This window comes from Chelonoidis abingdonii, chromosome 11 (assembly GCF_003597395.2).
Source record: "Chelonoidis abingdonii isolate Lonesome George chromosome 11, CheloAbing_2.0, whole genome shotgun sequence".
Taxonomy (NCBI): Eukaryota; Metazoa; Chordata; order Testudines; family Testudinidae; genus Chelonoidis; species Chelonoidis abingdonii.
Genome location: NC_133779.1, coordinates 781,927 through 806,205, shown reverse-complemented (window position 1 = coordinate 806,205; position 24,279 = coordinate 781,927). Strand labels below are relative to the sequence as shown.

General features: G+C 45.2%; 1 protein-coding gene across 1 annotated transcript in view; it reads right to left on the bottom strand.

Annotated features, from left to right (window-relative positions):
• The window catches only part of ZC3H4 (zinc finger CCCH-type containing 4), a 29,627-nt gene extending 5,661 nt beyond the window's left edge, over positions 1 to 23,966 (bottom strand). The window contains 14 exon segments of the mRNA XM_075070547.1: positions 169 to 420; positions 715 to 1,115; positions 1,999 to 2,360; positions 2,777 to 2,886; positions 3,809 to 3,920; positions 4,369 to 4,482; positions 6,116 to 6,261; positions 6,412 to 6,508; positions 6,661 to 6,803; positions 8,218 to 8,440; positions 9,275 to 9,385; positions 10,529 to 10,754; positions 23,800 to 23,869; positions 23,872 to 23,966. Coding sequence (XP_074926648.1) covers positions 169 to 420; positions 715 to 1,115; positions 1,999 to 2,360; positions 2,777 to 2,886; positions 3,809 to 3,920; positions 4,369 to 4,482; positions 6,116 to 6,261; positions 6,412 to 6,508; positions 6,661 to 6,803; positions 8,218 to 8,440; positions 9,275 to 9,385; positions 10,529 to 10,754; positions 23,800 to 23,869; positions 23,872 to 23,947 — 2,443 coding nt within the window. The 5' untranslated portion in view covers positions 23,948 to 23,966.
• Positions 23,967 to 24,279: the final 313 nt, after the last annotated feature.

Below are 24,279 nucleotides of genomic sequence, written 5' to 3'. Positions count from 1 at the left end.
CAGTCAACCAGAAATGGAGCCACTGGACCCTGGGAGGAAACAGGCCAAGGGCCTAAGCCAGGGCAGCAGGTTAGGCTGGTGTGGAGCCCCTGGGGATAGGGTAGCTTGTGCAGGGGCACCCTTCACGGACACATCTTTGAACAAGTCCAGTGCTGCTCTGCCACTTGCCTTCCTCATTCTCTCGCTCCTGCTTACTGCTCTCGGCCAGTCTCCGAGCCCTCTCCTCCTCTTCCTGCTGTTTTTGCTGGATCCTCAGGTACAGGGCTCTCTGGGCTGATGGCAGGAAGTCAGGGATGTTGGCTGATGGTTTGTGTAACCCTGGAGCCCCTCCTTCACACAAGGAGTCGGGTTCCAAGGACTGGTCAGGGAAAAGATGCTCTCCCAGAGGCTCGTCCATATCCTCGTAATTCCCATAGTCCTCTGCCATGGGAGGAACAGGGCAAACATTCACAATCACAGGACACTGAAGTTATTTCTCATACAGCTGAATATAGCAGCCAACACTCAAGAAAGCAGTAAAGAGAGACTTATGCCCATGAAACCAGCCAATGTTTGAGTCTTGGCTGGTGCAAGTTCTGCCCGGCCACCCAGAGCAGCACGTTAAGTGCTCACAGGCAGCTAACATCGCATGTTCAGCCCTCCCTGTACCAGACCAACTCCTGTCATTCTTGGTAAACAGAGACAACCCAGGGACAGCTAGTAAGAGGAACATACCTGGGTCACCCATCAAGCCAGGGTCCATCTCCAGGCCCTCTTGCTGTTGGTAAAAATTATCGTAGAAGCTCTGTGCAGGTGGGCCAGGAGGCATCATTCCGGAGTGTGGAGAATCGTCTGGGCCATATGGCATCACTGGGGGCCTGGGACCCATTGGAGGCCCAGGATTCATCCCAGGGCCCATAGGCATGTCCGGGTGCATGTCTGGGTGCATGTCGGGATGCATGTCTGGGTGCATGTCCGGATGCATGTCTGGGTGCATGTCGGGGTGCATGTCCAAATGCATGTCAGGATGCATATCCGGGTGCATGTCAGGATGCATATCTGGGTGCATGGGTCCTGGCATAGGCCCAGGTGGTCCACCAGGCCCAGGGAAGCGGGGAGGTGGTGGAACTGGGTGCCTGGAAGAGAACAGAGGGAAATTTAACTTTTAAAATGCAAACTTGAGATCAGTCTCATTTCCCTACGAAACGCAGGGCTTGCAGGAATGTCCCCATCAGACGGGAAGGACAGGCATGGTGCTGCAGGGAATGCCCGTTGCTGCACGCTCTGCTTCCTGCAGGAATAGATCATGTTGTTTTAATGCACCCACTGGCAGGAGCTGCCAGAAAAGCCTCATTTCCACACAAAAGGCACCTATTCCACATCTCTCAACTTCAACAGCTAGCTCCTTAATGTCGAGTTTCAGTAGCAGCAGGACTGTGTCCCCAGCCCTTCTCTACACTGCTATGAAATGGCAGCAGGATGTTGAATTCACACAGTGCAACCCCCTCCTGCCTAAACCACCATGCCATGGCACAGAGGTCTCTCTGGGCAAAGACGACAGGCTGGAGCAGAACCTTGGCCGGCCCCTTTCCGAGCCTACTCCAAGAGAGAGAGCAGGAAATACATAATGTTCAGATTAAACTGTCTCAGTGACTGCACTAAGGGGTCAGTAGCACGCCATGTGCAGTGAAACCACACACAGGTTCCTATACACTCTCTACCATGTCTAAAGGATCCACAGAGTGTCTGAGACGCATGTAGGGAGAATTTTACTACTACGCAAATAACACAAAGAAATTCCATATATTAACTACATTAAATAACAACCAGGCTGCAAGTGGGAATGTTTTGCTTGTGACTGAGAGGGGCTGTGGATGAATTTCACCCTGTAAAATTACTTTAAGGGTATGAATAATGACCTACCAATGGCACACATAACCCTCCCTTCCTATTCCTGACTCTCCCACTGAGCATTATTCCTTTAGTACATCCGTAAGTAGTTGGGAAGGTCATGCTTACCGCACGCCTAGTTTCTCCGCCAGCTGCCCCGTGGGCCGTACCACAATCTCAAACAGAGATGGGATCTTCTTATACATGTCCTGCTGCTGCTGAAGCTGCTGTGGTGAGAGAGGCTCATTCGGTGGTGGTGGCAGCTGTGGTGGCCCTGGTGGTGGAAGAGGAGGTGGCGGAGGAGGCGGTGGTCCTCCAGGAATTGGCCTGCCGTTGGGAGAAGTTGGAGCTGGCGGTCCAGGAGGACGAGGGGGTGTGGGCAGCAGACCCACTCCAGGTGGAGGTTTCGGTAATGGATTGATGCCCTGTTTCTTTAGCTCTTCAACTTCCTTCTCATCTTCTGCACCTGCTTCTGCATCATCAGCCAGCATCTGAGGGAGAGAGAGAAATGAGAGGCAGTTAAAAGCAACGCCCTAAACAGCCCATGTTGGTATGAGTTTGCCAGGTCTTGGCACGGCTGGTTAGATCACAGCCTGGGCCCGTGTTTTCCCAGTGCTGAGGTTCCATATGAGAGTCTGCCAGCACAGGCTTGTCTCTTACTGTACATTAAACTAGTGTCCTAGCAAGCTGAAAATGTCCCAAATGATGGGGCATCTGCTCTGCAGAGTCAGACCAGGCTCCCTGCACTTCCCTTTTCAGAATTCAATCTCGGAACTTCAAATGACACCATCGTTACCCCATCTTACAAACTCCTCTTTCCCTGCTGTGAAAGTCTCACTTGGGCAGCAGAATCAGCCAAGGCAAGAGAGCCACTCGGAAAGGAACCCGCATTAACATTCCCTTTTACCTTGTCCAGCAGCTCCCGTGTTTCGTCTGTGAGCGGCTCATGGGAAAACATGCAGTCATCCCCATTGATACAGTTCCCAGTGGTGTGGAACAGTTTACAAGGAAAGTCTCGTACAAAGTGTTAAGGAAAATAAAACTTTTTTGAGTAATTAATAAAAAAATCTGTCAATGGGCAGAGAGGTTATTTTTAACAATGCTGCACCAATGGTACATTTTTATTAAGCATGTGATATTTCTGCAGTCCCAACACTGAAAATAAAGCACAACTGTCCCATACCCCACATTTTCCTTTTCCAAAGCTCCTGCAAACCCACCTGCTCTGTGCAGCTCTGCGGCCTGAAGACCCCATTCCCTTGTGCTTACTCCATACTGTATTGTTCACAAGCTGAGCCCGCCTTCACTCGTGTCGCTGCAGCTGTCATACACTGTTAAAAGCCTACACATCTTAAGGTATACATCTTCCACACTCCCATGGCTAGTCCTAGCCTCCCTCCCCCCCAGGGAAACATTAGTGCAGATCTTCATCATGGGACCCTTCCCTTCCTTTCTGACACACTCCGGTGAGCAGTGAAATAATGAACATGCCATCACTGGCATCTGAGTCAGCACTCACTGAAATGAATGGGGCTCTTCACACCTCAGCATTCAGGCTCATGCAGGCATAGGTTACACTCAGGGTAGTCTCTCCCCCCATTATTGTTTCAGGATCTCTGCAAACTTAGGCAGCTGACTCAGATCACAACTTGAAGGATTTGTCTACAATTCTAACAGCTAGAGATTGACTTTTTTTAAAACGAATGAGAGGTCTGTCTACACCGTCAGCTAGCTTTTCACGGCCCCCTCCCACAAGTGGATGCACCCCACATTCTGGGAACCTATATCATACAAGCACTTGCCTATAGATCATAAGCTGCTTGGTGCAGGGACCTACTCTTCTGGCCCATTTTTTCCTGTTGCACAGGGCTGCAAACGACTGACTTAGCCACTGATCTTCGTGGTGACTGGGAACACAGTGAACAAGAGGAAAGGATATCATGCATGTAAGGGCAATTCTCTGCCCTCGCACAGTAACCAGTGATGTAAAACTTGCAAAGTTCTCGCTTCTTTGGTAGCTCGATGTCATGGCTGAAATTGCAATGCTCCCCCTGTATAGAAAAAGTACAACACCCACACCGTTAACGAAACAATAAAGCATACACGATAACAGGGGGCAGCTAACACCTATAAGGCACTTGTAATGGAACTGATTCTCTCCTGGGGCTCTGGCCCTGAAATCCTTGAAAACTGGGTTCTGTGTACCACCGTCATCTTGTGTTTTTAAAATCGGAGAATCAGGAAGCAGAAAGTAAAGCAAGCGTTTGTCTCAGATTGGCATTTGCACGCTTGATTTTCCTAACACTCGGTGTAACACTCCTAGCACTCAGCATATTATCACTTTCAACATGTATCCTAGACTCTATGTTCTAGACCACGTATGTCTCAGTCAAGGATCACATACATCTCAGTCTATATCTTGTACAGACCTGGATGCATTTTAGGTACTATAGAAATGTTTAACAGTAAAGTCAAGGCCACCATTAATTATCTCCTTACCCAGGTACACCTGCCTTCCACAAAGTATTTGCAGATAACTTTTCCTTTTTTGTCCGACTGCTGGTGGGGTTTATCATGGTCACTCCGCCTGTAATTTCCACCACCCCCTCCATCCTGCAGGAATTGTAAGAGTGTAGTTAACAAGCATGAAGAGGCAAATCCTAGTCATGGAAAGAAATTAACCTACAATAACCTCCCTACAATATGCATTTTGAAGTGCACATGAAAGTCTTGCATGAAGGGGGCATAAGACTCGCAGCCTGACTGATTGTAGCTAGATGGAGAGACAGATTTCAACTTGGTTTGTCAGTTAACCCATCCGAATCTGAAAAATCCATCCTGCCTAGAAAAGGGATTATTGTCACGACGCCTGGACCAGTCCCCTTTTTACTCTGCTGGGAAATACACAAATATGAAGTCTAGACTTTGGGCTCATTTCAAGGTATTTCAGAGATCATCTTTTTGGTGGGTGGGGAATGGGGGTCATTTTTCTGACTGTAAGGTCAGTGCATACACTTAGTGACATGAACCCTAATAAGGGCTCCCCAAGATGCTGCCCTCTTTTTAGCATTAGTTGTTTCCAGTCAAACAGTGCTTGAGAGCACTTCTCATCCCAGATAAAAACAGGCAGAGAAGCCCCTTAAAAGAAGGGAGAAAATCGATGCCCAGGGTTCAGAAATTGGGCTGCTTGGAAGCTTGACTGCCAAGCACAGGAGTACGTGACCGATCAGCAGCCTCCTGCCACTGAAGTGCAGCTCGGATGAGAAAAGTGACTAGATAAAAGGAGCCCTGTCCTCGTGGCAGGTCTGCTCTCTGTGCTGGTTCAGTGTCAGTTTACTGAGCAAGATCAACAGTTACTGGCTTTACTCCTAGGGGCCCTGCAGAGCCAAACCTGGTGGGAAAGGGAACTGGGATGTGCTCTGCTCTGTGCCTCATCATCACGACTGTTCATTATTTCCCAAGTTCTGTACTCCAGTGGGGTTGCAGAAGCCCGAGTGCTGGATCTTTACTCTTGGCGATGATGAATGAGATAAAAGGAGGTCAACTTGTGGCTCTGAGCCTAGGGCAGTATGCAGCGCCGGTGGGCAGAAAAAGCCATCTTTATGTGCAAACTGACCATGTTTGTTCTGGGTGCACAGAGCCCTGGGCATGCTCAGAAAGTTCCGTATTTCAGAATTCAATACATTCAAGTGAAATTATTTCTGGGAAAGCCTGTCTGGTTTGCTGGAGATAAACCCCTGGGCATCTTTTCAAGGTAACCCAAGTGCGGCTAGACCCTGTGGAAGTAGAGCAAGAACTGACAGGGATTTCAATGCAAACAGTCTCCTCTGCGAGCAAAAGTCAGGCTAACTGTAACCCTAATAACACAAAATCTGTAGAAGTGAGGAGCGTGTGAGGCGAGTGGGAAAGAACTGTGTGAGAAGTTGTTGCGACCTTGAGTCGATAAATATGGAATGTAAACTAGAGTCTAAATAAGTGAGGAAATTAAGATATTAAGATGACCTATGTATAAACAAAATGCAGCTGTTGCTTATTATTGTATGTAACAAAAGGTATAAATGCTGCTGGAATTGTTTACCTGGAGAGAGACCTGCCTAGGAGGGGGAAACCTTGTGCCCTAATGCATTCTCTCCCTCTATGCAACTGCTCGAGAGAATAAAGTATCGGACTTTGCTGCACCCAACCAGAGAGTGAGAACTGTGTTTTTCTCCGATAACCCCCAATGAAACAAGGCAGAGCTGCTTACCCCCATGTCTTCATCATAGTAATCGTCATCCTCATTCATTCCGCCACCTTTCCCCATTCCACTTCTGCTCCCACCTCTTCCTCTTCCCCTGCCCATCCCCTTGCTTCCTCTCCCTCTGGGGCCACGTCCACGCCCCCGATTTAAACCTGAAATAGAGTAAAACAACATCATTATTTATACTCTTCCCCTCAAATAAAACCTGACCATTATGATACCACAGGCTGGCTCTACTCTCTGGATTGTGCAGAGCCCACGAGCACCATCTAATTCACTCTACTCTGGGCTCAGTCATGTACCTCGCCCTCTGCCCTCTTTGCTTCTCCGGTACTGGCTCAGCTCTTTCGAATAGTCATCGTACTCCTCGTCACCCATTGGTTCTTCATTGTCACCATACTGCAATTCAGAAAGAACAGAGCGCTCAGGGCACCGGACTCTTGGCCCAAAACTGACGCTCACCCACCGCTTCTAATTCCAGAAAGGAATGTTCTCCCCCTTAACGCTCCCCACCTCTAGGGGACTCAGATACAGTCAGTAACGGGTCTTACTTCCATTTCTTCCTCATACATCTCCTCCTCCTCTTCCGGATGTTCGCCTCTCCCTCTCCCACGGCCTCCTCGGCCCATGCCTCGCCCTCTCATTCCACCTCTGCCTCCACGCCCTCGGTATCCTCGGCCTCGGCCTCGACTGCCTGTAGAGCAAGCAAACAAGCGTCAGTCTGCTGTCGCAGTACTTGAACACTCAGCCAGCCACGTGGCACCACATCTGACGGTCTTTGGAGCAGGTACCAAGTCAGTTCACAGGAGTAACATGTAGTCTCACTTCCAGAGGACAATCAGATCAGCTTATGACAGAAAATAATCTCTTAGTTGCTGCTAGTGAGATCAATGAGTTTGCGAGGGCGTGTTGGGGCTTTTTAAGTCTCCTAATACAACATAGGGTCACTTTCCTAAGGAACACAAATGTAAGTGCATACCTAATTGAAAGGAAAGTCAAAGGCATTCCAGTAAGGGTTACCCATCACATTTCAATAGTGAAGAATATGGCAAAGACAATACATGCCAGGTACAATATTTGTACCATGCTATCAACCTGTAACTAGAATCCATCAATCTGTGGTACTTACCTGCCCCCCATTACCACAGTATCTGAGCGCATCACAATCTCTAATGTGTTTATCCTCACCACACCACTATGAGGGAGGGCAGGGCTACTCTCCCCACTTTACAGACAGGAAAACAGAGCTTCAGAGAGACACGGTAACCTGCTCAAGGTCCCATAAGAAATCTGTGGAAAAGCAGGGAACTGAACTCAGATCCTCCGAGTCCCAGGTTATCATCTCTACCACTCAGTGACCCTTCTAACAGAATGTATCTATATATGTATATTTACATACCAGGTTAGTAAAGACATCGAAACACTCGCCGCCTCCTTATAAGAGCAGGTTCTGTGTATTTTAGACTTTTGATAGAATAAGTTTTGGTGCTATTTGACTTTAAGTGGGTTAATGCTTTTTAATATTCTGAAGCAATTACTCTTAAAGTGGCTAAGACGTAAACATTTTAAAGCAGCCATTGTGAATGCAGGGAAATTACCACACATAAAGTTTCATCCTTCCTGCAGGATCAGCAACACGTTATGCTTCAGAGTTTACTCTGAGTGTACTTTAGCAGGATGAAATCGGACTTGTCATGTTATTCTGACTTTGTTTTCTTTGCACATAAAGGACACGCTTTTTTTTTTTTTACCTCACCTGTATTTTTAAATCTATCTAGACATAAGAGAAAGAACGCATCTTTAAATATAAAGCTACAAAACTGGGATCTGGCCTTTGCCCTCGCAGAGTAGAAGATGTAAAGAAATGGCTGTTTCTGGGTCTCGCTATGCAGTATTAATGAGTTATTTCGGCCCGGCCATTGCAACTGAAGCAGACCTCTGCTGTACCGGGGCTCAGAGTGGGCACAGCAGTCCACCTGCATGCAGCCAACTACAAGATCAGAGCCTTACGTAGTGACTGATCATCAACCTTAATAAGCAAACTGTTGTAACATGTTGATTACAAAAGTGGCTTGGCCTGGGAAGCGTGTTGGCAACGGCAGCCATACCTCGCCCCCGATGTGTCCCCTCCTTAGCTCTCCGGTACTGGTTCAGCTCTTTTGTGAAGTCGTCATACTCTTCTTTTCCCATGTCTTCATCTTCATCCCCCTCGAATTCGCCATAGGCCTCATTCTCGTAATCCTCGTACATGCTGTAATTCTTGCTCTCCATTTTGGAGTAGCTCTTCTTTGGCAAGGGGGCACTGTGAGAGGACTGATACTGCTGATGAGACTGAAAAAAGTAGACAGACAGGAAGGGTTAACAATGAAGCAAAGACCAATCTGAAATAGCATGGCGATGGCTGACGCACAGCAGGTCCCCGGGGCATGCCCTCTTTCCAGACTTGCCAAGGAATTGTGGAAGTAAAGCAGTCTTTATCCCCAAACCTGCAAAGCCGCAGCCCCCTCATGGTTTCATTTACTACCCTCCATGCATCCCTTCCCTGGCAGCTTTCTCTCAGGGCCTTCGGAACTCTGTAGAGACAGACAAGCTCCTCATCAAGACTGTACATGCAAAGTGTGGTTAGAAGGGGTGTAAAGGAGCCATCAGACAGAACTAGGAGATGACACTGAAAGGTGAACTCATGTCATTTCCCTTCTCCCAGCCACTACTCTACAGGATTAAAGCCTGGGAATAGGTAACTCCTTGAAGAGAGAATCACCAGCATTCGTCAGGGTCCTCTCTGGATTCAAAGGCCCACAGCCTCTGAAAGAAAACCACACCTGCTTCAGGCTGAGTTCCCAATATAACTGCATGCGGCACTTGCATTTATTTGCTCATTTCCTTCTGCTCTTCCCTGTCTCTTTGTTGGGTAGTGGTTGTTTCATGTTGACAAGCGAAGGCCAAAGGGGACATTCGATGTAATGATTTAATTTTTAAAAGAAATGGGAAAAAATGAAAGATGGAAGGGGCTCAGCATCTGGAGGCAAATCCAGGAGTCCATAAGACTGGCCTTCAGCCCCTGCATGCAGCGAGACAGGTCTCTATGTGCAAAGCCTGCAGCATTTCCAACCCAGTGCAAGAGAGAGCAGCTTTTTCCACAATTGGCTGATCACAGATACTTACAAGAGGGTAAGGAGGGCTGTATTCCCGGTACTTTCTGTGCCCCTTCTCACCGGGGCTGAAATCAGAGTCCTCGCTATAGTCAGAGAAGTCTTCACTGGAAGATGCATGGCGCTGCAAGGCATGGCAAACATATTGTATGATTTTAGTACAGAGGCTCTTACGCTCTAAGCTTGAATTCCAACTCTGTGGCCAGGCATCTGGACTGCCACACACAATATAAAAGAGTCTTTCTTAAGGTAACTCAGATTCTGGCTTGCAAAAATCCTGACAGTGTTCCTTGAATTGAACAATTATGACGCAAAAGACTTCTAGTGTATTTCAAACTTCACTGTAGATTCCGTCCCAATTGGGAACATTACCAGTTTGTTTCATCAGTTTCTAATGAAAGCAATTCATATTACACTGTCTGTTAGCTTGAGGGTCTCCTAAACATCTTTGACTTTACAAGCCAGATATTTTAATTTACCGTATACTAGTCTCTTGCAAGCACAGGTGTTCACAAAAAAGAGATTTAGTTTCCCAAATGAACCCTCTTTTTCCTTTCCATTCCATCCACAGATATAAGCAAACACAGAAAAAGAAGAGAGATTCCTTACTAGGGTATCTTCTACCTCCCCCTTGTTTGTTTACTTGTTACCTCCTGCTGGATGATGCCTAATTTAAACAGCAAGCTCATATCTCCTTGTACGTGCGGTACAATGCACCACATGGTGCCATAACGATGGACTATGTCTATACGGCAGGGCCTAAGGCAGAGAGACTCTGCCTAGGATACTGCAGCTAATATGTTCTCTACCACAGTGGTTCTCAACCAGGAATCCGGGGTCCCCTGAGGGGCCACGAGCAGGTTTCAGGGGATCTGTCAAGCAGGGCCAGCATCTGACTCACTGGGACCCTGGGCAGAAAGCTCAAGCCCCACTGCATGGAGCTGAAACCCGAGGCCCTGGGCTGAAGCCGAAATCTGAGCAGCTTACCTTAATGGGGCTCCCTGTGGCATGGGGCCCCATGCAATTGCCGTTTGCTACCCCCTAACCCATGACTTTTATATGCAGAAAAGCAGTTGTTGTGACACAGGTGGGCTGTGGAGGTTTTACAGCATTCGGGGGGCGGGCTGAGAACCCCAGCTCTACAAGGTAAGTATTTAAATGCAGCCATTGGAATCACTAGATATGTAGCCTCTTGGAGGAGTGGAGTTGGGATCCCTATTACCATACCTGGCAGGAATAAGAGGACCCTGGAGGTTTGCTTACTCACTTTGTGCTTGGATTTCCTTTTCTTTTTTGCTCTTCTTTTCTCTTTCTCTCGCTCTCTTTCTTTCCTCCTCTTGCGCTTCATCCGCCGATGAGCCTTTTCTTCATCCGAGTCACTTCTGTGTTTCTCTCCCTTCTCTTTCCGGCCCCTCTCATGGGACTCAGATGCATTCTGGGGCTCCTCTCCCCCATCGTCCTCCAGCTCGCCTTCTTCCAGCTCCCCATCCTCCCTGCAAAGCAAACACCCAAATTGGTATTTCACTCCTGACAAAATCACTCAAGGCACTCAAGCCAGCTGGACATCTTGGGGTTTCCTAAATCTAAAGGTAACACTAGTCTCAAATACCTTGGTTTGAGGACTTCAATAACTCAGACATAGGCTAGGGGTTTGTAACAGGAGTGGGTGGGTAAGATTCTGTGGCCTGCGTTGTGCAGGAGGTCAGACTAGATGATCATAATGGTCCCTTCTGACCTTAAAGTCTATTTGACTTTATCAATCTGTGTCACTGGAACATACAAATAGAGCCTATTCAAATCTCTCTCTCTCACACACACACACGCGCGCTTCAGACCAAAGTTCCCAGTTAAATAAAGACAAGGAAGCTCTGCTATTTAACTGATCACATCTATGCACATTTTAAAAAAACTGAAAGCCTATAATTCTACTGAATAACATACGATAGCAGAGACTTCAAAATTACAGCTTCAAATCTTAGAGAACATTATCACAAATTCAATCAGCCTTACAATTAAAGTCAATATTTTTTCAGAAACCATGTGGTCCCACAGAAGATAAAAATAAAACAAATTGTCACAGAAACCCCATTATTCCTATTGTCTATCCTAATTATTATAGGAAATCAGACAAATCATGTACTGAAGAAGCATCTAGCTCCTCTTCCAGGGGTTTTACACAGGCAACTTCTTCTTACCTAAAAAGCATCTGTGTGAATAAATTTAAACAAACAAATAAACATTTGGTTTCATCTATAATTATCCGGACTTTTGCCAGGAAAGAATAGCTGTTTGAGTCCCCATTTCCAAGTGAGAATGCTACCTCAAGAAAATTTAATTTGTCTCTTAATTTTGGAAACACACGCATGTCTGCTTTCACAGGGATCTTTCTATGTTGTCTTCATAGTTATTTATTTGGCAGACATGCCCAAGATTAGCTTGGAAGGCACTGTCCCCACCCCAGCAAGCATTCAGTCTAAAATCCATTACAAGATCTCCCCCTCCTTTTCTGTTAAAGGCAAAGCACAACAATAATGGTGCCGTTACTACTTTTCAGTGGCTAGAATTCAAACAGAAACAGCTTTTAGGACAATAATCTTTGCCCCCTCTACAAAAACATCTATTAATTTCACTGCTGTTGAAAGATGCGAAGATGGACAGCCCTAGAAACTGAAACCGAAACAGTGCCTTTAGCTACAGATCAGGTACAGAAGCAACGGTACAAAGTTCCACTCTCTACACATCCCCCTGCTGATGTGTCTCACCCCTTCCACAGAGAGACAAGCTCTGGGGAAAGAAGGGACTTCAGTCATTCCACCTCCATGCTGAGACTCTGCCACCAAAGGGCCTGCTCTGTTTGTGATTTTGGGGAATGATTTATCTGGATTTTACAAATGGTAAAAGGGCACGCCCTCATCCCCCTCCAGGACTCTGAACGCCCTTGGTAATTTCTACATTACATAAATGAACAGAGTAATCAATACCACCCGATTAAATCAAATAACCCACTGATCATGTAAACAGAAATTAATCGAACCCCTGTTACCACAAGCCCTGCTCAACACCAATCTCCCCACAAGGCCACGGAGGACAGACAGTAGAGTGGCCATATTTCCCAAAGGGAAAATGGAACACCACATGGGGCTGGCTCGAGCCCTCTCCCCACCCCAGCACGGGGCTGGCCTGAGTGCCCCTCCCCTGCAAAGGGACAGCCCCAGCTGCTCGCCGGAGTCCCCTCCCTACCCCCCCCCGGATGAGGCTGGGGTCACTGGTACCCCCGTCTGTCCTCTCCCACCCCCCCCAAGCGAGGCTGGGGTTGCTGGAACCCTGCCTGCCCCCTGCACAAGCCATGCCCCCCTGCAAGGGGCTGGAATCTCTGCTCATTCCCCCACATGTTCCTCCCCACAGCATGCCACTTTTTTGACAAAAGTGGGCATCTGTCCAGTTTTCTCTTGCCAACTGATCAAGTTGGTAAAAGCAAACGGGACAAACGCTCACTTTTGCCAAAAATGTCGGGACAGCAGAGACAAGGTTTAAAAAAGGGCCTGTCCTGGCCAAACAGGACTTATGGTCACTCTAACAGACAGGAACTGTAATACACCAGTAGGTTAATAGGGGCCTCGGGAGGATGCGAGTTCTAAAGTCCCACGGCCTTAATAAAAAACATTCTGCCAACAAACCCCTCCAGCCTATACTGATGGGACTCCAGCTCAGGTGCCTCCTTTGACTGCAGCTATGACGGTGTCATGGGGAAGAGGCATTTCTTAGACAGGGAGATCTCAGACTATTTACAGCTGTATAAGTCAAAACCAACATCTTAAAATCAATCCAGAATTCAACATGCAGCTACGGCAGGTTATGCATCACAGGTCTAATGTGCTCACAAAAATAAACACTGATTAACAAGCAAGCCGACAAATTCTGCACCAACTGCAGTTTCCAAATAGGTTTAAGAAGTATCTACATGTAGAGCACATGACAGTATCTGATTTCAGAGGCAGAGATGACAGTGGCAGAGTCTACATCTGAAAGGAACAGGAACAACTTCCTAGCTGCCAAAGCAGCTATAGCTCCTACCTGCTCCTCTAGCAGCAGGTAGGAATCTCATTAGATGTCGCCATCCCCAGGTCAGGAACCAGGTCAACCACAGGTAGTTGCACACCTTGAGGGGACAGAAATAATTCCTACCATCTCCTCTGGTAAACTCACCAATCCGACCAACATCACCACAGTCTTATCTGGTTGAGTCTCAGCCAGCTAGCTATCATCCACACCCCAGTGTCTCCCAGACAGCGAGCAATGCAGTTAACACTTCTGAAGTTATTTTGAATGGACTAAGGCCCTGCAACTCATTACATGGATAGCTGAACGGACATTAGAAGACAACATTTGGTCATCATCCGCTAGGACTGAATGGAAACCAGCTCTAGCCGCTTAGAGACCAAACAGCCCCAATCCCACCATTGCCAATTTTCCTGAGCCATCCATTCCTACTATAATCCAAAATTCCAATCCTGTTTTGGTTTGTATTTGCAACATTTGAACAACAGATTTGTTCAATCCACGATCAGGCTTGCTGCAGGTCTACCTGTTCCTGCAAGCAAGTGGAATTTTGAGAGGCAAGCATCAGTTGAATAAACTTCAACTAGTCACTGAAAGTACTCAGTGCCCATGCAAGGTTCATGTTCCACACATCCAAATGGCACAAAGTGAGAATGCCTGGATCTGGTGAATTCAGACCGTATACACATTTCAAATAATAAATGTATAAAGCCAATGAGAAAAAAAAAGGTTAAATAACTGTCATTTCCCCTTGCAGCAGTCATTTTCCTTTGTCCCCACAACAATTACCTCAGACACTCCAGAATCTCAAAATAATGGTTCAGTACAATACCAGGTGCCTGACAACCCTTTCTCCATCCCACAATGAATTATGATTTGCTACTAGTTAAAAACAAAAGCCCCTCTAAGGTCACCAAATCTCAGCAAGCTATGATTTCCAAGGAAAAACTTCCAAAGTCTAACGCACACGTGACAAATCGAAAACATACAAGACACTAGGAGTACACATAATATGAAAGATTTTCCTCCCTTTAGAGCGGTTAGGGAGAAGGCAAGAATCCCTGAGTTCTAACATTGTATTTGCCTTGGGAGTGGCTAGCTGGTTTTCATCTTCCTCTGTAGCACTGAGAAGGCACTATGTTAGGATCAGCCAGGAGAATCCTCCATGACTGATTTTCTGCAATCACAAGGGACCCAGGACACTGGTGAATCTGACTCCTTCTAGAAAGTAGGAAAATCAACCCTGGACTAGATGAACCAACATTTTTCATGGAGTTGCAGCTAATTTGAAATGGCAGCTTCACAAAGAAATGAAACTGTGTTTAAACTTTTACACTTTTATAACAGGTGTGTTGTAAACAAGACATGAGAAGTCATTCTTCCGCTCCACTCTGCACTGGTTAGGCCTCAACTGGAGTATTGTGTCCAGTTCTGGGCACCGCATTTCAAGAAAGATGTGGAAAAACTGGAGAGGGTCCAGAGAAGAGCAACAAGAATGATTAAAGGTCTTGAGAACATGACCTATGAAGGAAGGCTGAAAGAATTGGGTTTATTTAGTTTGGAAAAGAGAAGACTGAGAGGGGACATGATAGCAGTTTTCAGGTATCTAAAAGGGTGTCATCAGGAGGAGGGAGAAAACTTGTTCACCTTAGCCTCTAATGATAGAACAAGAAGCAATGGGCTTAAACTGCAGCAACGGAGATTTAGGTTGGACATTAGGAAAAAGTTCCTAACTGTCAGGGTAGTTAAACACTGGAATAAATTGCCTAGGGAGGTTGTGGAATCTCCATCTCTGGAGATATTTAAGAGTAGGTTAGATAAATGTCTGTCAGGGATGGTCTAGAGAGTATTTGGTCCTGCCATGAGGGCAGGGGACTGGACTCGATGACCTCTTGAGGTCCCTTCCAGTCCTAGAGTCTATGAATCTATGAATACTAGCATCCCAGAAACAACAGAAACCCCATTATTTCAGACATTTACAATCAGATGGGAGAATAATGCAGAAAAAAAACAAACTAACAAGAACAATCGTGCACTGGCCATAAAGGACTGGGCTTCAAGAGACTCAGGGTATAGCTACACTAGAAATGCTATTGAGGCACAGCTGCACCATTCCAGTGTAGACCCGTAGTAAATCCTTCTTATCAATAGGTGGTAGCTAGATTGACGGAATACTTCCATCAACCAAGCAGTGTCCAGTGTGTAGCTGGATATAGTACCAAAAAACCCCACACCAGCGCAGACAATGTTGTGAGAAAGAACAAGCTGGTCAAGCTATTCAGAGTATTAATATTCTCTGACGGCAACTGCTGATGAGACACTGCTGTGGTATGGAAAATTCATTCAACAACGTATGTTTTGGCATGCATGCTATTATCCACAGGGAAAAATGACTATTCCCATTAGCACTGCTCTGCTTAAATCAGAATTACCTTCCCTGAAACACCTGCCAACTGGGCATTGCAAGCTGCTCTTCATTTCCTACCTTCCCTGTTGGCTTTAAACACGAACAAGTGCTTCCATCAATATCAGGTTGCAATCACTCTAATTGCAATTCCCAGCAGTCAGAACAACTGTCATTTTTGTTGAGTAAAATACACAGTTCTTCAGCTCTGCTTTGAATTTCTCTGGCCTATGTACAGTTTGGAGAAAAGAATGTATCAGCCTGTTCTATCATGGCATTTGTGAATAACAAATACCATGAAAAACAAGAGGCCAATCTGGAAGTAACTGTAAAAGCCTGTGGCTACTGCGAGGCAATTTGTGATACAGTTGCTGGGACTCTAAACAGAACTAATTCTGGTGAAACAAGTTACTTCATCGTTGTACAAAAATTCAATAGAATAAAAGAGAGTCTAATAAATCACTTTTATACAAATGTTTAGATATCAAGCAAAATCTTGGGAGAAATGGCACAGCATAGCACCCACCATGGGGCCAGGAGCCATATATTCCTGAATTCCTTAACTTGGGTTCTGCCACCGACTCATTTTAGTAGCTTTGGTCCCATTATTTAATCTCTTAACCCAGCGTTTCCGTGGAACACTGGTGTCCCGCACAATGTTAATAAGTGTTCTGTGAAAGACTCTTGCACTTGATTTTTGTACTCCTTTATACACGCCTTTTAGTTAGAAATTCTTAGTTCAAGTTATTTTAAATTTGTATTGTTGCTTTATTTTATAAAATAAAATATATTTGAGCATAAATAATGCAATTTTTTTACTTGAAAACCAAACGACTAGAAAATAATATTGTAAGTGTTCCATAATAGGCTAAAAAGTGTTCTGTGGCCAACAAATTTGGGAAACGCTATCTTAACCTCAATTTCCTAGTCTGTAAAATGGAGATTACAATACCTACCTCAGAGCGAGCGTGTGAGAGTTAATTCATTAGTGTTTGAGCTCTTTGCACAGAAGGACTCTAGAGGGCTTAATATTATTTCACCATTAACTTTGGTTTTGGGTTTTCACACAAACAAAATAGAAAATAACATCAGAATCTGAAATCTGGCAAATTACAGTGGCACCTGAAAGTTAGGGTGAGTAAAACTACGAATTAAAAAGTTTGAATAAAAATGATTATAAAGTGCCAAGGCTGTGCTAATTTCATAAGCTAGCTCACCATTTGCATTCACTGTGGTTATATAGTAAAGAAGCCAAGTTGGTAAAATGGCTAACATATTTGTAGAGAAGAATGCTGACTGTGGGAAAATTCTTAGCTAAGTGTGTACCCATCCTGTGGCCTTCCTATAGTCCCTTCACACTTTTTCTATCAAGGGCCATCTCCAGTACAGAGCATGCTGCTATCTTAGCAGAATGCTGAACCTTATCCATAGCACTACATCTATGACCTCACAATCACAGTAATGATCTAAACACAGTACTATGAACCAGCTGCCACCTCAAGCAGATATAGTGTCATAAAGGTGAACTCTCTCATATGATAGCAGCAGAGAAAACAAAAATATTCACAACAGCGTAAATCTGGAAAAAAAAAAGGTGTGGCCTTTTGGAAAACAATTTCAAGTTGTCTGTTTTCTTCTTTTTTTAATCATTATATTGTAATCGATTTTAAAAAGTGATACCAGGTGTTTACAAAGATTTTTTAAATAATAGGAATAAGTAGCAAAATAATACATGGTTTTTACGTAAAAATAGGAAATTTGGAGTATGCTCAAGGTTTTTCACTACCACATACTGTTAGAATTTACAGAAATTAGAATGTCACATTTATCCAAACTATTTCAGAACTTTGACTAACATTTTTTCTGATAAACTGAAGTTGAACAGGTGTTTAGTCGCACCAGGTGTGTTTGTACCTATGCACATATGGAATGTTAAATCATCCATCGGGATTTTGGGGATTAAAGCGCTATAATGCAATATTATGCACAAAAGAGAGCTAAGAAAGAATTTTGCTCAGAATAATCTTGCACTTGTGAGCTGAATACATCCCCTGTCCTTAAATATTCATTTTTTGCCCTCTGTTTTCTTTTAACAATAACATGTTTCATGTGAATACAGGAAAAAACAACATGTTTTATGTAATAGCAGCATTTCTACTATGCAAAAGTGTCTATTAAAAACAATTCAGGTGCTTTTTAAAAATAATTCAAAATGGCTTAGAAAAATTAAGGGCTAAATATTTACAAAGTTCTATTTCATGTAACTAAATACTTGCATGAACTTGGAAAAACTCGTATGAAACTGACAAATTATGAGAACTTTGCACAGTGGACATAACTGACAGCTGTAACTGAGATAATTTACTAGTTATGCTAAAGATTTTATAATTATTTTCCTCATCACAGCTACAAAAGTTGGTCCAAAATAACATGCTCTCCCTCATCTCCCAACTTCATATGAAAACAAGTGGTTTTACTATCTGTGGAAGCTGGAAAGGGAAGAGAAGGAAGTTTGTCTGACTCAAGGGAAAGAAAAAATTGCTCTATAAACCCATCTGTTACAAAACATGGGAGTAGCTTCTTTACGTTATAAAAAACAGCTTTATCCAAAGTGTTGGTCACAGGGGAGGAGAATTAGGATGGTGATTAATATCTGGGCTGCCAGACTACTATAGAAAACCTTCCTTTTTACAATAGTTATTTGCACAACAGGTGCAGTTGAGCATGAAATTCCATGTACAGTGTGATCTGTTTTAGTGGAATGGACCCACAGACTAGAAAACCTGAATGTTAACACAGAAAGAAAAATGGCTACAAGGTAACTGAGGTCAGCATAAAAGAATGCAAAAAATGTGGAGAAAATGCATCTTTTCAAAGCAATAGAAGGGGTGGCTCCATTAGAGAATGAACCACAAACACAGGTTAACCGGAAGTTTACTGAACTGAAAAGTCTGCAAGATCTAATCTCACAATCATGAAATATTAACTTCTAATCTTGCACGAATTTAAACAAAATATATGAAAACCTAGCTAGACTGCATAGCACATTTCCCTATTCTTGGGATAAATCTATTTCTTCTACCTCAAGAAAGGTATGATCAAGACCTTTTTGTTTTCTATTAAAAATCTGATTTTTTTTTTTTACAGCACATTCCATAAGGGAGGAAAAAAACTACACAACAAAATCAGCAAAAAGAAGAGCAGCTGAAAACTAGCAAGCCATTACACATGCTGAATATGCAGGGAATAGAGAAAACTTCATGTGAGAGTGGGAAAAGACTATTCTAGTTGAGAACAAGTGTCCAGTCATGCAATGGTACATTCATAGCATCTTTCTGAACAAGGTTTAAAAGGCTTTTTCCTGGTTTTGCAGTATGTGCAGCGGGGTGGAGATCTTGTGTTGTTTTACGGTGCTTTGTGGCTCTTTTTAACGTGGGCAGTGGCACACTGTCTTAGGTTATTACCCGAGTTCTGTAAAGGCCATCGAAGGCCTGGATGGACAGGACATCTCTACATTAAAAATGGGATTTTCAAAGGAACCTAAGAGAATTACATGTCTATCTCAGTATGATTTGAAGTCCTACCTCACTCAATACAAATATTGGTTAGTTTACTAAAACCCTGAGAGACTCGGTCCAATCCTGAAGCAAAAACAGAACTGGCCAGAACCTGCCTCTTTTCTACTCCTTCAGAGTGTTGCCATCTTGGATTTTTACCTCAAGATGGTAACAGTGTGAATAAGGTCAACTGAGAAACCAGGAGGACATTCACTTTGCAAATTGGTGTGGCCTCAAGAATACAGTGTACTGTGTTACCAGCAGAACCACTCAGGTTGAAGCAGAAATTCCATCCCAAGTTTCTCAGCCTTTCTGCAAACTACCTTCCATTCAATGCCTTTCTTCAATCTGAGACATCAACTGTGGGTTCTCCACAGGGAGTTCTACGAGACATTCCTCTCAACCCAAGGTAAAACACTCATGTCATTCCTGAACAGGGGTCTCACTCATAAATTCATGGAGGTTAGGTCCATTAATGGCTATTAACCAGGATGGGTAAGGAATGGTGTCCCTAACCTCTGTTTGTCAGAGGGTGGAGATGGATGGCAGGAGAGAGATCACCTGATCATTACCTGTTAGGTTCACTCCCTCTGGGGCACCTGGCATTGGCCACTGTCCGTAGACAGGATACTGGGCAAGACGGACTTTTGATCTGACCCAGTGCGGCCGTTCTTATACCTCTCTGCTTTTCTTTTCTATTTTGAAGGGACTTTTATACTGGGGAAAACTTTCATAAGCTGCTTTAAAACATAATCCAGCTCTCACTTGGTATGTTTTTGCCCTGATTGCTAACTACTGAAGTCACTGAGTTTAGACAGTTGGCGCCTTCCCACTCGTTACTCGATCCTGCAGTGAAGTAATAATGTTGTTTTGATATTCTAGACACTGCTACTGCACTAGATGATGTCACAAACCCAGGAGTATAACAAGGCTATTGAAAATGACGCTGTTCTGGGGTTTAGGGTTTGCTTTAATCACTTCTCAACTGGTGCCATAAAGTACAGCTAGACCGAAGGACCAACACTAGTTTTTGCAAAGGCTGGTATCTTGTGAAGCAGCAGTTGAAAAATAAAATACCTTATACACAAGCTTTCAACTTTCCAAAGGGGTACACGTCACTTCTAATCCAACTGGTCACAGGATACCAGGTGATAAAACTAAATCATTCCAAATGCCATCTTGCTTCATCTATCTACACTTCAATTCTCACCTGACACTATTAGTGGCTAATTCAGGAACTGCTAAAACTAGAAATCTTTGCCTTAAAACATCTGGAAGAAACCAAGTAATCAAAAATATTAACAAACATTTAGGCATGTGTTGAATTTACTACTAAAAGTAATTTCACTGATTTACTCATAGCAGTAAAGTTAAACCCACACTATACGTGTGATTGGGGCCAGAGTCTTGAGTGTTGGATTACAGTCATGACAGAACTGAAAATCCACGATTGTAATCAGACAAAAACGTTAAAAGATTGAGTGTCACTTCATTTACTAACATTTAAAAAACTCCAAAACTTGAATGTTCATTTTGTGAAATCTCTCAACAATTCCACAAAACTTGGAAGTTTAAGATTCTACTGCTTCTGATTTTACAATTCCTATTTCCATGAAGAAGTGGCACATTAACCCAATAAAGTGGAAATTAGTATAAGATTCTCCTCCACCAAATATCTAGTTTCTCAGCTGCATTTGGCCATTCTAATTCCAATGACAGTGGATACAGAAACTCCTGATGACATCAGTCAATAGTAGATTAAGACTCAAAAAGCCTTTCAGATTTTGCTTGGAAAATGATCTACTATGGAGGTATAAAAATTAACTTTTATTTATATTTTGTGGAACAACTGAGAGGTTTAACATGAAGATTTTATAAAAATAATAATAATATGGCTTTAACAAATTAGGAGAAATCCATATTGTCAAGTCTCACTTCTCATGAACTGTCAGGGGTAGAAACACCTTAGCCAGGTATGTAAACATTTTCCAGCTCTGACCCTGGCCCATTGATCAAAGAGACATTTCAATCCCTATGACATCATAGCATAAGTAAACTGCCAGAGGTAGGATGTTAGGGAGAAAGGTCCTATTATAAAATACATCTAAAATAATAGCAAACGGAATAATACAAGTAAACTGCAATTTTTACACCCCCCCATTTTACTCAGTTGTGAAAGTCCCCTTTACAATGCACCAACATTTGCAACAAAAATCTTCCACTAGTCTTCGACAATGGATTACGAGTGTTTGTGCTGTTTTATAATTGACGTTTTCTAACAAATGTACACAAGTTTCTAATTTTTTTTTTTTTTTTTTTGCAGAGGAAGAAGAGTAAACAAGGGGGAAATGAAACAACACAATTCCACATAAATATACTTGTGCGTGCTTTTAAGAAACTAATTTGGTCTTTTTCACACAAAACGTAAACTGGATGGAATACTCCAGGACAATATGTGTGGTTTTGTTCAATATGAAGGACAGAAGGAAAGACTGAGGATTGGGGGGGGGGGGCAGTATATTGTACACCGAGGGAATACATGAGCTAATTTATTTCATGTAAGTATTGTGAGGAACAAACTTATATGAACTTTTCATAATACACTGGATAAACAAAGGGATCATGGAAACACAGGCAGAAGAGAAACTACGACATTGTAAAACAGATTCCTATAAACGGTGTGCTTATACTGTACATTACTACTTGTCCTCCTTAAACTTCTCCAGGTATCAACTACAACGCTGTAAAAGGGGACTGGGGCGGGGGGGAGAATGTGTGATGACATTTGGGAAACAGTGATTTCTTTTGCCACAATTTTTTTTGCACACTTGTGAGTTGATCACCAAATATTTTTAACAGGACAGTCTGCCTGCTTTCAACATAATGGAATGAGGATGGAGTTCGCAAACAAAGTAATGGATCCACATCCTGTTTCTAGATGGAATCAAGGGGTTTGGGCTAGCTGACCTTTCACTCTGGTACCAGTGCCATTTAAACATCACAGCAGACCTATTTTTGGAGAAAACTGTGTGTTTTTGTGACTTTTTTTAGTTCACATCTGTGGGGTGCATGAATATAAAAGTCAAGTCAACATAAAGGGGCAAAATCCCGCTTGGTTTGTATACATACTGTATTAACTCATTCCTTACATGAAATGTATCAAAGGATGGTCTCTGGACTTTTTTTTTGGTGGTGGGGAAAAGAAAGGAAAACGTATAATTGAATTATTCAATAAAAGAGAATACTTACCACCCCAACCCCTGCATCACATGAAATACAGAACTCCTTAGAGAGGAAGGCACACTAATACATACAAGCAGCTCTCTGTACTACACAACTGCCTTCATAGGGGAGTGGGGAAGGGAGCATCTCTCTCTCAAACATACATGATTAAGCTGTTTATTTTTGTGCACTGCATACAATAATCTCTGGCTCTACCTTTTCAAATAACAGCAAGTGCTAATACAAACAAAGGGAACAGTTGCACTTATGTTTCTTTGGCTGGGGAAAGGTGCTTCACACACATCTCTGAGAATAAAAGGAGAGAGGGTTTTCCTGGGGGACTATAAACCTTTCAGTACCTTGATAGACTGGGATCACTTGAGATTCCAGCTGTGGAAGGGAGTCTTTCTATAGAAAGGGGGGAGGGGAACCAAGGGGTATTACTGCTCAACACATCCCATACCACTACACACTCCTCATTACACCCCAGGTGCCGTTACGCCCTAAAGCCCCCTGTCGCCTGCAGGGGTCCATGAAGCCACTGAGAACAAAGGGGACATTAATGAGGCCAGTTCTGCCCAGCTGGGCTATGGGGTCCATGGCCTCATTAAGGAGTCCACAACGCCTTCCCTTAACCCCTCCAAAAGCTGGAAAACCAGAAGAGCCCCCCCACCCCCTTACTCCCCTAGTGCCAGCAGCTCAGCTCCCTGCCAAGCCTCCCCCAGCTCCTAACTCTGCGTCCCTCAGCTGATCTCTGCCCCAGGAGCCTGCTGCCAGGCTGATCTCAGGCCCTGGCCCCCAGCTCTCCCCTTTTCCTGTGGCCCCTGATGCTCCGCCCAAGGGCTGCCCCATACACCCCCCCCGATAACGCCCCTGAGCTCGGCCCTGCCCCCAGGCTCCCCTTTTCCTATGACCCCTGATGCTCCATACGTGCCCCCCCCAGCTAATGCCCCTGAGCTCGGCCCTGCCCCCAGGCTCCCCCTAATGCCCGCCCCCAGGACCCTGCCCCCCTAAGCAGGTCCCGGGCACCCCCGCACCTGACTGATCGCAGGCTCTGCCCCCACGCTGCCCCTATCTCCCAACTTCATATGAAAGCCCTGCCCCCCCCGACCCTGCCCCCGGCTGATCTCAGCCCTGCCCTGCCTTGCCTCAGGCCCTGACCCTGGCGGCCCCCCGTCTCCCGGGTGCCGCAGCTGGCTCCGCGGGCCCCCCGGCGGCCCAGCCCCCCCAAACCTGGTCCGCGGGTCCGGACGGACACACGGACAGACAGAGGCGCTCGGAGAGCGGTTACTGGACCTTTCGTCCGGGCCGTGGTGGTGAGTTGTGCGGTGCGCCGGGGAGGCGCAGCTGCCGCTGTGCGTGTGGTGCAGGACGGAATGGGGGCGCAGTGCGGGCTGGGGGGGAGCGGCGGCGGCGGGGGGACACTCGGGCTCTCCACGGCCATGGGGGGCACACGGGGCACAGTCACTGTACGGGGGGGCTCACTCGCGCGCGGCCCGCGCTCCGCGGCGAACACACAAAATGCGCCCGCGGGCACGCAGCCGCGCGGGAGGCAGCGCCCCGCGCGGCCGGCGGAAACGGCCGGAGATGGCCGAAGCGGAGCCGGAGGTTGCCGAAGCGGAGCCGAGCGGGGGCAGGGCCGCGCCGAAGGGGAGCGGGCGGCGGCGGAGATTGCCGAGGAAGGGGGAAGCCGGGGGAAGCCAAGCGAAGGGAGCGGGTGCCAGGGAGAGCTGGCTCCAGCGGGGGGTGTGACCCCTGTCTGGGCCACTGACCCCT